Consider the following 14,501-nt stretch of genomic DNA (forward strand, 5'->3'; position numbering starts at 1 on the left):
ATCCTACACCATCTACCTCTTTTCTTCCTTCCCCAACTATTCCAAGTTCAAAAACCCGCCAACTACCTACAGCTTCGCCTTGATCCGCTGCGAAGGCACAATCAACGGATCATACGTGACATTCGAGAGCGAATCCACGGGCGTCGCATTGCTGTGCACAAACAGCCCCCTCGTGTCCAGCAGCCCCGGATGCAGGTCCTCGATCCTGTTGCACCCAATGAGGCGCATGTCCATCTCCATCTCGTCCTTGAGCAGCTGCATGGCCCTCTCGACGCCGGCCTGCCCGTAGGTGCTCATGGCGTACAAGAAGGGGCGTCCGATGCCGACGCCCTTTGCGCCGAGACACATGGCCTTGAGGATGTCTGTCCCGCGGCGCACGCCGCCATCAACAAAGACGTCAATCTTGTCGTCCAGCCCTTGCTCGCGCAGGACAGGCATCGTCTCGGCGAGAATCTCAATGCCCGAGCGCGCGAAATCGAGCTGGCGCCCGCCGTGGTTGGACAGCACCACGCCCTGCACGCCGGCGTCGACGGCCTTCAAGACGTCCTCGACGCGCTGCACGCCCTTGAGGATAATGGGCATCTTGGTGATGCTCTTGAACCAGGGGATGTCGGCCCAGCTGAGCGAGGGGTCGATGAAAGTCGAGATGGCGCGCGCCGCGCCCTGGCTGGTGTCCGTCTTGGTGCCCTTTTGCACGTTGCTCCCCGGGTCGACAAACTTGAGGCGCATGTCCTTTTCGCGACGGCCCAGCTGCGGCGCGTCGACGGTGATGAAGAGCCCCTTGCAGCCGCGCCGCTCGGCGTTCTGCACGATGCGCTGCGTGATGGCGCGGTCCTTGTTGACGTAGAGCTGCAGCCACTGCACCTGGTCGCCCTGCTGCGCGGCGTCGACGAGCTCGTCAAAGGAGCACGACGCCAGGGTCGGGATCATCTGGATGACGTTGTGCGTGGCGGCGGCGCGCGTGAGCACGACTTCGCCCTCCGGGTGGCCGAGCTTGCCCAGGGCGGTGGCGGTGACGTAGAAGGGCGCTGAGACTTTGGTGCCGAGCATGGTGGTGGAGAGGTCGATGTGGTGGACGTCGACGAGGATCTGGGGGCGGAACCAGATGCGGTGGTACGCGCTGTGGTTCTCGCGCATGGTCTTGATGGCAGAGCATCAGTATGAGTGAAGCTGGAGCCCCGGGGAGGGGGGGGGGGCATCATCAGGGGAGAGGAGGAACTCACAATCTCGTCGTCGGCGGCGCTGGAGTAGTACCCCCACGCCGTCTTCTTCATGGTCCGCCGCGCAACGGCCTCAAAGTCGTGCAGGTTGAAGCACTCGGACAGCAGCGGCATCTCGGCGATGCTCCTCTGCCGCGCCACCTCCTCGGGGTCGTTCTCCTCCCGCTTGGCCTCGCGGGCGACGGTGGACATGTCGACGTCGCCCAGGTGCAGCGACTTGTCGAGGTACTTGTCGAGCGTGTCCCGGGGGTGGATCGGGTCAAACTCTTCCGTTGCGTCTTTGCCCTGGGGGGGTAACATGTCAGTGACGATGATGGTGATGGATGAGGGGATGAGAGCGTACGGCATATTTGAGAATGATTTCTTCGCCGCCGGGGTGTTCTGGAGAAAAGACTTCGTGTTAGTATTTGTCGTCTTTGGAGAATCATTGAATGGCCTCTTTCATCGGAAAAATGCCATGGTACATACCGGGTAGAAACTCTGTGACATCGTATGCTTTGCCCTGGTGAGAGAGAAAGAGAGAGTCAGCGTCCTGTCCATCACTTGATGCCTCCTCAGCTTCATCCCACGAATTCCCCCAAGTCTCCCAAGAGAATGAATGAATGAATGAACGCACATGGATAATCACCCAGCACGACTTTTCGCTGTTGTGCTTGGCCACTTCCTCTCCCGTGAGCACCATCTTGTCCCTTTTTTTTCTATTTGCTTCGTCTGTTTTTCCTCTTCAGATCCCCCCCGGTTCTCGTGGGTTGAGCGGGTGGTGATGGCGATGACGTCTCACCAACAGCCGGCGCTCTAAATCCGTACGCCCGAACCCTCTTCAATTGAGAGACACCAAGAACTCGATAAGCACGTCAATCAATCAAATCGTGTGCCAATGTCTCGCTTCTCTTCACGTTGGCCCTCAAGAACAATGTCAAGAACTATTCAAAGTAACAAGAATTGACGATGATTGAAGAAGGTGTAGAAAAGAAACGCGTCGGTACTTCGGCTCGTTTTGTTCGTCGTCGTTGAACGGCCACGATTACAAGGGCAACTTGAAGCCAGATCCAAAGGGGGACAAATTGCGCGCCTCTCATTGGGCCGTCGGCTAATATTATAGCCTCCCATGTGCTTGCAGCTGCTGCTGGGGGGCCGCCTTGGAATTTGGGGGTGAGGAGGGGGAGAGAAACAAGAAGCATGTGCGGATTAACTCTCCCCTTTTCCGACGGATATTACTATGCCGTTTTACAACAATCTTTAAACACGTCTTATCAACTCAATTATATCATGTTTTCATGTAGATTTACAATTATAATCATTCTGTCGATAGGATCTCCTCAGCACTCAAGCACCCGTGAAGCTTCACACCCCAAACAAGAGCGGAGGACAAACCCCGTCTCTCTAGGTAGTCAACGCCTCTATCCATACAAAATGCGCTATACAATCGCCTCCCCCCCCCAAATCTCAACCCCGTCGAACTAGTAATTATTAGAGCCTCTCCCCCAAACGGCTCTTGATATTCCGGGGCACCGAGATTCTGCGGGGAGGGCAAGAAATAGCTTCTTCATACCAAGAGCCGCTTCTCCTCACACCTTGGCCCCAGCTCCACAACTGGGCGTCCTCCAGTTTTCACACACACTTGTCTCGAGTCATGGAAAAAGCTGATCTTGTTCATGGGGGGCGCTTCAGAAGGGGAACCTTTAGCCGCAATACAGTATTCGGATTTACAGCATATCGTTTATTGTCCTTTGTCAACTACGTGACCAATTGCTTCGAGCAAGGCCGGGAATGCGCTGCATTTGTATGCTCGTACAACGACCCGACAAAACCATCTGATAACAACCTGAACCTTATCAGAACCCTCAAAGGCCACCACTCGCAGCATGTCTATGCAACCACAGTTCGCATCCAAACAAAAAGAAAGGATGGACATCATCGTTGCATTTGCTATACATACTTCTATCCCAATGTCCATCTCGTTCATACTCCAATTCCAACCTCGCAATTACCTGCAATGGCAAGCCAAAGAGGCCCAGCTCTCCCCAGCATGCCAAATGCATCCCCTTCCACCGTCCCCCCCTCTGTACTTCACCTCGGGTATTCGTGTCATCATCCAAACTACCTCAAGACCTAATCAATAAGCAAGCTGGCTTTTTCTCTTCATTTCCACGCATTCAACCCGGCCCAAGGATCGTGCGCCTGCTGCGGTTGGGCTGACCGAGGCTGCGCGCTTGACGGGTGGCTAACCGCAGGATCAAAGTCCTGCTGCCCAAAATGAATCGTCTGCTGAGGCCCCAGCGGAGGAGGACCTGGAGGAGGCGGAGGAGGCACGAAGCCGGGCGGCACATATCCTCCAGGTGCGTGCTGTTGTTGCTGCTGCTGCGTTTGCTGCTGTTGCTGCTGCTGGGGTAATGCCCCGTACATGGTATATGGCTGGTGCTGTCCGAACGATGTCTGCGTGGGTGGCGGCGATTGGGGGCCTCTCATGACATTCATGCTAAAAGATGTCTGGTTTGGAGGCGGCGATGTCGGCCCGGGGTTCCTACCGTACGTGCTCGGATTGTAGACGGGTTGCGAAAAGGTGCTTTGCGGAGGAGGGCTGGCGTATCCGGTAAAGCTCTGCTGGTTGGGCGGCGGCGATGTAGGCATCTGAAACTGCCCCTGATAGCCGTTGTTGTTGTTGTTGCTGCTGCTGCTGCTGCCGCCCTGACCGTATCGAGAGGCCTGGTTCTGCTGCTGCATCAGGGGCGCTGGCGTTGGTCTTCCCGACGGTGGTCTGGCGGGCGGTGCCGGCTGCGCGGGCTCCATCGACATGCGCTCCATGAGGCCTCGCAGCCGCTCCCTCTCCAGCTCTGCCTGCTGGCTCTTGTTGGACGCGCGCTCCTGTTCGATCTGGTTGAGCAGCTGGGCGCCCTCCGACCTCCGGTTGTTTACAAAAGTCTCCACGTTCTTCTCGAGGCTCTCCACCGTCTCCCTCATCTCCGAGTACCAGTTCTTGGCGCTCTGCAAGCCCGCCTCTAGGTCCAAGAACTCCTGATAGGCGCGCTTGTACTTGCCAATCGCCGATAGCCTCTGCCGCTGGATCGATTCGTACTTGCTCTGCTCCGCGCGCACGCGCTTGTCCTGCAGCAGAGTGTTGAACGTCGCCGTGAGCTCCTTCATCAAGGCCGACTGTTTGTGGTTTGCCTGTAGCAAGCGATTCTGATGCGGCCGAAACTTTTCCAATTCCTGCTTGAAAAGTTGCTGCTCATAGTTTGCTATCGTCTTTTTGTTGAGAATGAGGACCTGAGAGATGTCGTCGTTGTGGACCTACAATCCGTGTTAATGTCGCCCTCTTCGAGATAAAGCCTGCAGATTCAGTAGCAGAAGCTTACCTTCTCCTTGAGGTCCTTGAGGACCTGATTCCGCTCTCTCTTGATGAGGTTGAGCTTCTTGAGAATCTCTTCGACCTTTGCAATCTGCTCCACCACCGTAGGCCCAGATTCGTCAAAGTCTGCATCGAGCAGGTTCGGCTCGTTTCCAGACGGGCTGACGGCATTGCTGCTTCGCCCCTTGGCCTGGGAGACCGCCCTTGAAAAGAGCTGGTCCACCTGTCCGTTTGCGACGGCGTTCCGCATCTCGTCGAACCACGTCTCGTTCTGGCGCAGCTTCGCCGCCAGCTGGCCGTCGCTCCTGCTGGCCTCCTCCAGGGCCTCCCGGTAGTTGCGAATGTCTCCCCGCAAGGTCGTCGTGAGGCGCGCGCTGGGCTGCTGGCTCCATTCGTTTTCGTACTTGGACCGCATCTTTTCGCACACGCTCTCCTCCATGTCCAGCTGCTTGGAGGCCTTGTCCAGAGTCGACACTATCGACTCCTTCTCGCTCCGCAAAAAGTCAAAGATGCTCACGGGATTCTCGTGGTTGGCCACGTCTTCACACCATTGCCGGAAATCCTCGTCGGGAAGAATGTCCTGGTCGAACCCGCCCTTGAGCACCTGCAGCGCCCCCGGAAGCCGCAGGTAGTCCAGGCTGGCCGCCATCTCGCCGTTTGCCGTATCCACCTTTTCCGTCTCGGCTCTAACAAGCTTGGCCTTTTCCTCGTCATATAAGCTGGCGGACTCGGTAACGGCCATGGGCACAATCTTGGAGAACAAATCGGGCCCCGTGATGCGCTGGATGTCTTGGCCTGCGTAGAGCTCCGATACGGGAATGGGCTTTGCGGCCGGGAGCTTGGCGATTTGGGGGAGGGTCGCCTCCGCGGGGACGGTTTGATGGTAGATGTAGTCATTGTCCTTGATGGCCTCTCGTAGCCGTTCCTGCACCGTCGAGCACTGTCGTTTTGTAATCTCCTGCAGATGCGTACTGCAGTCGGCACCAAGATTGGCGTTGGACGGTAGGGTGCTGGGGAAGCTCTTTGCTAATCGGTCGGCGTCCTTGGCGAGGGTATCGGCCACCTGGAGTCGAGATAGGGCCACGCCATGCTGGCCCGCTTCGTCGTCTGCCATTGCCTGATAATATTGCGCCATGGAGTTGAGAAGACTTGCTTTGATCTGGCGTTTCAATCGGCCCAATTAGCAATCTCGCTGCTGCAGCATCTCAAGCACGCGAACATCCATCCCCTCATTAGACACCCAAGCTTACCTGGACCATTGTCAGCCAGACCTTCTCAAAGATGGCCTTTGTGACATTCTCCTGGACACCCTCCACAGCCTGTCCATAGAGGTACCCAGACTGCGACGCCAGCTTGGCCAGCAACCCGGCCTTTTTCTGGTCCTTGACCTGCTTCTCCAGAAAGATTTCCTGTGCCTGGGCGAGCATGATGTGTATCAAGGTCTTGACGGTCTCTCGGCTCAAGTCGAATGAGGGAGCATGCAAGAAGTTCTCGTTGATGTACGTAAACATGCCGGCCGAGGCCTGGAACGAGTGGTAGGCGACCTTGAGTGCGGAATCATCCTCTCGGTTCTGGATGGCAGCATGGCCGGAAAGGACGGCGGAGATGTTGAAGATGACAGAGGCCTTTTCGAACGCGAGCGAGTACTGCGTGGTTGGTTTGTGGGTGAATGCGTCAAACCTAGCACAAGATCCCAAGTCAGCGTCTACCACAACTCCAAGCAAAGCATTGACGACAGAAAGGCTGCGGGCCACAACGTGTCTCCGTCACGCACCATGTAAAGGGAATCTTAATGTGCTGCTCATCGACCGGGAAGCGCAGGTCCAGCAGCTCCAGCTGCCCGTAGTAGCGGTAGAGCATGTCCCTCCCCGTGACGCTCTCCTTGCCGGCGCCGCGCATGTCCTGCCGCAGGCGGTTGAGCGTGGCGCACTCTTCGGCATAGCGCTCGGGGTCGTCGCCGTAGGTGTCGCGGATGTAGGCCTTGAGCGGCGAGACCCAGTCGATCTCGTTGGTGGCCTTGGGCGGCGCGGCGATCATGGGAGACTGCGTCATCCTTTTTGTGCGACTTTGGGGCCGCGCGGGTATGGCGGACCCGGGGATCTTGGAGGAGGGGGCGGGTTAGGGTGGTCCTGTTGTTGTTCAGACGCAAGAGAAGACGCAACGACTTCAATGGCCACGGTCGAGACGGCCGGCAGTGTGTCGCATGCGCGTCGCCTGCGCGGAGGGACGGGGGGGAACGCTCGGCGGGTGTGCGGTGCGATGGCAAAGCTGTGCGAGGCGGGAGCTGGCGGCTTGATGAGAGAGTGCGGAGGATGGGGGGGCCCCGTTTGCTGGGATGATCGAGTCTGATCGATGAAGAGACAGAGGGAGAGAGAGAGAGAGACGATATCGAGGAGGGGGGGAGATGAGAGACTGAGCTCGAAAGAGGGAGAGAGCGATGGAGGCGAAGCAAGGCTTGCTTGCGTATTGGCCTTGCGTGTGCTCAAGCTGTCTCTGTGTAGGTCGGTAGAGGTAACGCAAGCAGGTAAGGTAAGGTAAGATTAGAGTCGAGGAGAGCTACTGCTAGCTTGGTGACACCTCTTTTGTTTGGATCTTGTGGTCGAGGGGCCAAAAGTGCCTTTTTTTTTCTTTTAGGCGTGTCGAAGCGGGGTCCTTGGTTCGTCACAGCCAGGCAGGAGAGGCACCTAGCCATACAGATTGGTCGTACAGTTTGTTCGCCGAATTGTCAGGATGTTTAAAAAATGAAGAGCAATCTAAAAAGAGGCTTCAATATATCACACCAAACAGCGCAGACAGGTTGTATCTGCCAACCTCGTGCCTGACAGTCATGGAACTGTCCGCGGTGATGCCATCCAGCGCAAAGAATAGCCGCTGGTTTAAGGCTCGGGCAACTTCTATGGGCTCTGCTCAGGCGGGGGGGAACCTGGCGCCTGTTAGGTGCCCACCTCAGCGAAAGGCGCTGCGGTTATTAGTGCTGGAGGCGTGTCAAGGCCGCTGTGGAGCAGCTCAACTTACAGGGGTTGTCCGCTATACTAGTAGAAGGTGAAGAGCGAAGCTCTAGCGCGGTGTGACGGCGGGTCGTGATCATGCATCTGATGGGCATCTTGGAAACTGGGAGTTTGCAAGAGAATTTTCCATTGACGAAGCGGTGAATGCTCGGGCGTGACGTCTAATTACGTATTCGGAGGTGTCAGACAGATGTTTCTGGCTCAAGGTTCGTGAGATACGTAGCCTGACGCGGTGATGGGCGGTTAAGCGATGGATTTGCGACTCTTGCTGCTACTACTCTGTACATGTAATAACATGCAAATAGTACCTAGGTAATGTGAGCAGAGAGCACAGACGGACAGAGATGGATATAGCCTCAATTGCTGAGCCATCATAGCGCAGCTACTGCCTATTGTCTACCTATTGTGTCTCTTTGTAGCCACCTCTTGTTAATGCCTTGCCTTGCCTAGTTTCTCTCCTACCAGACGCCAACTGAAGTGTTTCCTTTTTCATATCCTCTCCAACAACCAAACTTCAACCTCCCACAGCACCCTCCAACCCTCTCTTCAACACAGCCAAACCCATTGAAACAATCACACAAAGAGAGCCAGAAAAGGCGGGGTTCCTATAGTCCCATCACCTTCACTCACTCCCCATCCCTCCCTCCATCACATCACATAACGATACAGCACGCACTCGTACGAACCCCCCCAGCCCATCCATGACAATAAGTCCACCACTTCTCCTCCTCCTCCCCCCCTTCATTGGCCACCCGCACGGCGCTTCCGCCTCCCCAAGCGCAACCCGCTAATAACCAACCAAGGTAAGCATAGGTAGGTAAGGCATCTCGCATCTTTCACGTCTCTTTTGCTCTCCTCACCTTCCGCCCATTCAGTCAATCGTATCATCCATCAATCCATGGCAAGACATGCTACAAGGGTAACGTAATTGTCACAATCACCAGCGACCTGGTTTATAGTCAACAGTTCCTGTGGCCCCCCCTGCTTTTGATGCGACCGAATATGCGGCCTGGATTCGGCAACGAGATGGACGCACCAAATCCCAAGCACTGGCCAATATGCGTCCGTGTGGCTACACGCCACTCGTAGCCGCCGAGCTGCAGTCTTGCTTCAATTACAGACCCTGGACAGCCAATCCTCGGTACAACTCCATTTTGCCATTCATTAAGATATACTACTACTGTTACTGCTCTACGGAGCTCAACCAACAAAGAATCTTGCCTCACCATCGTACCAATGCCCTCCCAAATTAGGTCGCAAATAGAGGATAAACACCCAAGGGAAATCAAGTGTACACACTCTCCGTCCAAGAATTCACCTGCAGCCCCCGTTCCGCCATCTCCGCGTCCTTCAAAAAGTCCATTGGCATCCACACCAGGTGCCCCTTGATCTGCGCGAGCTTCTTCTTCGCCTCGTCCGGCGGCATGAACTGGTCGAATATGTGACCCGGCTTGACGCCCCTAGGCGGCAGATAGCGGTCGTAGTCTTCAAACGTTTTGACTAGTCTCCTGTTAGCTTTCGCTACCTAGTCACAAGCATCTCGCTGGCTTCAAGCCCAACTTACTGTGATCGTCTGGATCCGCGTGGAAGAGGTGCCGGAACAGCTCCGTGTTCTTGTCGGCTCGACTCGTCCACATCTCCCACAGCTCCTCGCCCAGCGGATCCTCCACGAGCTTCCAGCTCTCGTCATTGTCGTAGACATCGTTCTTAGGCTCAACACTCGGCGGCTGAGCGTTGATGTCGCCCTCGGCATCATTGTCCTGCGGCGGCAACAGACCGAGATGCTCCCGCCAGAGGAATCGCCGCAGAGTCATTGCATGGTAGCCCGCCTCGAACGGCTTGCCGTCCATCGTCGTCTGAACCAAGTTGGTGTCCTCCATGACGATGCTCAACTCGCTGTCGTGGCTGCCCTGCTGGCTGCGGTCGTTGAGGTTGCTCGAGCCGCAAATCACCACTCGGTCGTCAGCGATGAGTACCTTGGCGTGCACGTAGAGCTCCTCTTGGATCCAGTTCTTGATCTCAGAATCGGGATCCGTCCACGGCTCGTCCTCCAGAGCACCCTGGCCAGCCATGGCGTGGTGCGCAACCGAGGGAGAGGTCTGAACCTCTTCTTTAGGCTTGGCCTTTTCAAAAGCTTCCTTTGCTTGCACAGCCTCGTTGCGCGCCTTTTCCTGCTCGTTTGCCTTGCCCATGTGGAGGTCTCTCTCCTTTTCTATCGGGTCAGCCGTCCCGTGGATACCCTCGCCCATAATGTCCTCGGCCAGAACACGCTGAACTTGCTGGTACCCGATGCCCGTCTTCTTCTCGGCTTCAGCAATAGCCGGCGTCTTGTTCAGGCGGTCGTACGATCTCAAGTTAAAGAAGAAGATGTGTTTGGTGGGGTCGACTCCTTGAGCCTTGACTCGCTCAAAGATTGAATGCTCGCCGCGGCATATTGACTTGTACTGGTAATCCATGATGGCCCTGGTGCCGGAGGCGGCCTTGTCTCGAAGGTCGCCTGCGAATCCTGGAACAGCAGGGATGATGACAATGACTCTGAACTTGCGGCCTTCCTTCCCGGCCCGGACCACGGCCTCGACGATTGCTTCGCCGATGGTGTTGTGTATCGGTGACTGGTGTTCGCCTGTGGCGGTGATGAAGAACTGGTTCTCGATATAGACGTAGTGCTGCGCTTTGGAAATGACCTCGGAGTAGGCGTTTTGGATGGAGCGATCAGTCAGGATCCCGCTGGACCAGTCGGCGCTGGATCTTACCACCTGAGCATGGACGGTTCCTCGACCGAGCAGATTCTTGGTGCTCAGGGGGGTCAGGGGGTGCCTGATGTAGTCGCCCATGGGGTACTTTGGCCGCTGCACTCCGATCAGATCCTCGTCCTCTCCCTCACGACCCTCGAGGATGATCCAGTCAAACCTCTCATCGCGCTTGTACTTGTCCCGCTTGACAAAGTTCCATCGCAGAACAAAGTGCTCCGCAATGTCATACACGCAGGGGCCGATGACGCCCATGGAGACGTCGTGCCAGGGCATCCGCCCGTAGTCGGCCTTGCTGAGCTCGTTGTCCTGCCAGTCCTGCACCTTTTTGAAGTCCAAGACTCGATTGTTGTTGAAGTCCTGGCCCGGCCAGATCTCTGCGTGCGGCTCGTCTGGATGGACATCAGACAGCGCATGGCAACGAGTGTCCCAACGGCCAAAGCAAAGATCGAGACCGCCGATAAAGGCCATGGCGTAGTCGATGACGACGAACTTTTCGTGGTGGGCCCAGTACATGGTCATGTCTGCGGCGTTCTCAAACACGTTGTGATCCGGATGCCGCATGATCTGGATGTTGTTGTAGCCGGGAGATCCTTCCGGGCAGAGGGCCTGCAGGGCGTGTTTTGTGTGCTCCGAGTTGCAGGTGAGGGCCGCTTCCACCTCCTTGTACACAATGACAAAGATCTTGACTCCTTGTTCCGCTTTCCGCTTCAGGACCTGGTCGAGCCTGTACTCCTGCTTTTGGTGAGGAGGCCGCCTCAGGAACAGCTCCGGCGAGAGCCACCAGTCTGCAATGTAAATGGTCTCCTTGGCCTCCTCCAAGGCGACAGACACGGCCCAGAAATAGTCCCGTCCGTCGACATACCACTTGACGAGGTTGCCCTCGCGCTCTGGGAAGTACGACTGGAAGCGATGAGACGCGCAGATCTTGGTCCGCTTCCTGTCGCAGCGGCGCTCGTGCTCCTCGTCGTGGCGGTGCTCTCTGTTGAACAGGTTGCCAAACTTTCCAATCTGGTGCTTCTTGTGCGACACGGCTGCTTTGGCGTCGTGGAGCTTGGACTCGTGGAGCTTGCCTCTCAAGCTGTCCATGAGGCTGTGGAAGCTGTGGCTCCCACTCTGCGCCGGCTTAGGGGCAGCCATGGTCTGCGACTGCTATCCCGCTGTGGATATAGATATCTTGCAAATACAATAGGCGGCGATGCGGGATCGGAAATCACAGGAGAAGGGAAGAAGGTTCTGTTCACAATGGGCGAATACGAAGGGGGTTGTAAGAGGTCAAAGACGAGGGGACGTCCAACCACCACGCTCTAGAATATATATCTGGCTGGCATGCTACAACGCCAAGACGAGGCCATCAAGGAAGAGGAAGCGGGAAGCGGGGGTGAAGCCCAGCAGACTTTCACAAGAACGAGAAGCATGACGAAGGATCGACCCGAACGGAACTAGCTGAGCCAGCCCTGCCCGTCACCAAGTGGCAGCAACTGTCCTCGGAAGCAGATGATGGCGGCGCCACAGGGCTGGGCATCGAATGACAAGCAGCTGCGTCTGGGGGGGCTCGGGTCGGCGTAAATCTGGCTCCAGCTGCTAATGCAGAGAGATCAATGCCTTTTGGCTAGGCGGCAGCTTCACATGATCCGGGGACCGCTGGATTCCAAGTTTTTATTTTTGGTGTGCTGTTGTTTCTGTTTCACCTGGTCTGGGATCATTGTCGTGTTATGTGGCACCAGCTCGCATCTTGCAGGCTTAAAAGGCTGGTTGGGTGGAGGAGCGGCTTGGTCTATATAAGGGTGACGTCATTGGATTTCAAGGGGTCTGGAGAGGTTACCTAAAGGAAAAGGCAGAGCTTGAGTGGAATGACGTAGCCATCAGCATGGAAAGTTTTGTCTGTTGCGATTAAAGAGATGAGCATTGAAAAATCGATTGAAATTGAAGTTGTATTACAATGAAACATTCTAGCAAGTCTGGACCAGATATTTGGAGGCTGATGTGTAGGTAACCTGGCGATCGGTCTTGGATGCTAAAATCGAGATCTTCCTCTAGTCGCTCGTGAACTGGAGCAAGACGCCGCGTGGAAAGGCACCGGGCGGGTATTTGTAGATGGTGGCAAAGATGGGCGAAGGAACGGCTTTGTTTCCTGAGTCAAGATCTGCCGTTAATCCTCATTTTGAAGCGCTCCAGATATTATGTTGAGACACAGCCCCGACTTTGGGTGGGCTGAGCTTCAGGGGCAGAGTCAGCGGCTGTTGGAGACTGACGGACGCGTAATGGTCCCTTGCCTTAGGTAAGCATCCGAGCCAGTCCATTCCGTCCGTTCCCATGTGGACAAACTGAAGCTAAGCCAATGCCATGCCTGAGAAATGCGGGGAGCGTGCATATGCAGGCCTGAAGCATCCCCGCAATGGCTTACATAAACCTGTTGTCACCAGTTACAGGTCTCAGATGTCTGTTATAATAGAAGATGCTCTATATATCCTCCCCCTTCCTCCTGACGGCAATGATATTGCAAGTTCAAATCCCATACTTTATAAAAAAGATTATTCTTCCTCGTGATACTAGTAATATAGCAATCGTACCGCCATCAATATAGTATGAATACTGTACATCCCTGCCCCTTTCTCGCATCTCGCTGCACCTCATCCCTCCTGAGACAATCCCAGCCAATCAACCCCACCTGTGCCTCGCTGCCCCACCAGCTCCCAAACAAGACAGACAGCATGTCGAGCATTCACCGACTTACCACCTGATACAAAGCACCAGCTTCCTTTCTATCTCCTCTACCTTCTCCCCCCCTTAAGCTTCCCTCCTCGACTCAATTCATCTCCCAACTTCTACAAACCATCTAGAACAGACCTCAACACCAAAAATCCATCATGTCTGCTCCTGTCATCCCCGCCGGCGGTACCATCGTCGACACCTTCAAGCAGTCCTTTGTCGACGTGCCCATTGACGCCGAGAATGGCAACGCCATCGCCACCACCCCATTCCTCGACGCTGCCGAGTCTCTGACCACCATGTTTGGTAAGTCATGTCTCTGCTGCATCAATGCGGCATCTCCCAATACGCTCATGACAACTTCGTGGCTAACCTCAAGCTTGCTAGATGTCCTGGGCTCCGTCGCCTTCTCCCCCGTCAAGAACGACATGCTCGGCAACGTCAAGGTAGCAATCCATTGGGAGCACCCCATCCATCAATTGAAACGAGCAGAAGCTGATGTGTCGATTCCCTCTCTAGAAACTCCGTGACCGCCAGGCCGCCGCCCCCGCCGAGTCCGAGAACATCCAGGACCTCTGCCGCAACGAGCTCAAGACCAAGAAGCACACTGCCACCGAGGGCCTCCTGTGGCTCGTCCGGTACGTAATCTCGTCTCCTGGAGCCCTTCGATAACCAAAAAAAAAAAAAAACCCGGGCACTAACAACGTCCCAAACAGTGGTCTCGAATTCACCTGCCTCGCCCTCAGCGCCAACGTGGCCAAGCCCACCGAGGAGCTCGCCGACTCCTTCCGAACCGCCTACGGCTCGACCCTCAAGCCCCACCACAGCTTCCTCATCAAGCCCGTCTTCAGCGCCGCCATGAGCGCCTGCCCCTACCGCAAGGACTTCTACACCAAGCTGGGCTCCGACCAGGACAAGGTCGTCTCCGACCTGAGGGTCTACCTGGCCTCCCTGGAGAAGATTGTCGGCATTCTGAAGGGCTTCCTCGACACGGAGGGCAAGTGGTAGGTGTATCATCGACTGGCATTGGAGCGGCTTGCCTGCACGCTCCGGTATATATTGGGAAATTTATGAAGAGTGACTGGAGGCGAGAATATCTATTGTTATGATTAGCCGGTCGAATATACTAGCGTCTTGAAGCATTGAGTTGCACGTCTTTGATGTGTGTAACAGACAAGATGCGTGTTACCTTTGAATCATGTTACACAACGGATATCCTCGGGATTTGCTCTATACTGTAATACGTCCAGGGCCCAGAATCCAGCTGTATACTATTCACTCGTTCTCAACCAAGATATTAACAAGCTTCTTTGCACGAGACATTTGGCGCTACTCGAGAGGTTTGACGGAGCAAGTATCGAATTGCTTCTTCTAGAGGAATCATTCCTCTAGACTAGAGGAATCATTCCTCTAGAATTGAAGGTTAACTGGAACAGCATGGTAAGTCTGATGACCCATATCG

At 55.5% G+C, this 14,501-nt stretch overlaps 4 protein-coding genes across 4 annotated transcripts; 1 reads left to right on the top strand and 3 right to left on the bottom strand.

Moving 5' to 3' along the window:
- Positions 1–66: 66 nt before the first annotated feature.
- Positions 67–2,117, bottom strand: TRIREDRAFT_22481 (uncharacterized protein; the record flags this gene model as incomplete). The annotated part of the gene is made up of 5 exons (XM_006965852.1): positions 1,837–2,117; positions 1,689–1,722; positions 1,564–1,601; positions 1,224–1,505; positions 67–1,140 (listed from the first exon to the last, which is right to left on the bottom strand). The coding sequence occupies exons 1-5, from the start codon at positions 1,900–1,902 to the stop codon at positions 67–69; spliced, it is 1,494 nt and encodes a 497-aa protein (XP_006965914.1). The 5' UTR covers positions 1,903–2,117.
- Positions 2,118–3,362: 1,245 nt separating this feature from the next.
- TRIREDRAFT_122212 (uncharacterized protein) lies at positions 3,363–6,621 on the bottom strand (the record flags this gene model as incomplete). Its single annotated transcript, XM_006966033.1, has 4 exons — positions 3,363–4,511; positions 4,577–5,728; positions 5,820–6,249; positions 6,344–6,621. 4 exons carry the CDS (start codon positions 6,619–6,621, stop codon positions 3,363–3,365), a joined length of 3,009 nt encoding a protein of 1,002 aa, XP_006966095.1.
- Positions 6,622–8,735: 2,114 nt separating this feature from the next.
- On the bottom strand, positions 8,736–11,452 carry TRIREDRAFT_78611 (phospholipase D/transphosphatidylase). Its single transcript, XM_006966034.1, has 2 exons — positions 9,142–11,452; positions 8,736–9,077 (listed from the first exon to the last, which is right to left on the bottom strand). The coding sequence occupies exons 1-2, from the start codon at positions 11,414–11,416 to the stop codon at positions 8,863–8,865; spliced, it is 2,490 nt and encodes an 829-aa protein (XP_006966096.1). The 5' UTR covers positions 11,417–11,452; the 3' UTR covers positions 8,736–8,862.
- A 1,665-nt stretch (positions 11,453–13,117) lies between these two features.
- TRIREDRAFT_22484 (uncharacterized protein) lies at positions 13,118–14,047 on the top strand (the record flags this gene model as incomplete). Its single annotated transcript, XM_006965853.1, has 4 exons — positions 13,118–13,345; positions 13,427–13,485; positions 13,559–13,677; positions 13,756–14,047. The coding sequence occupies exons 1-4, from the start codon at positions 13,198–13,200 to the stop codon at positions 14,045–14,047; spliced, it is 618 nt and encodes a 205-aa protein (XP_006965915.1). The 5' UTR covers positions 13,118–13,197.
- Between the last annotated feature and the right edge of the window lie 454 nt (positions 14,048–14,501).

This window comes from Trichoderma reesei (assembly GCF_000167675.1).
Source record: "Trichoderma reesei QM6a unplaced genomic scaffold TRIREscaffold_11, whole genome shotgun sequence".
In the NCBI taxonomy this organism is placed as follows: Eukaryota; Fungi; Ascomycota; class Sordariomycetes; order Hypocreales; family Hypocreaceae; genus Trichoderma; species Trichoderma reesei.

Excerpts from the sequence above, each read along its gene's own strand:
- TRIREDRAFT_78611 (XM_006966034.1), bottom strand. The coding sequence starts at position 11,416 with ATGGACAGCTTGAGAGGCAAGCTCCACGAGTCCAAGCTCCACGACGCC. Across the intron at positions 9,078-9,141 it reads CGCGGATCCAGACGATCACA|TCAAAACGTTTGAAGACTAC; the intron begins GTAAGTTGGGCT and ends ACAGGAGACTAG.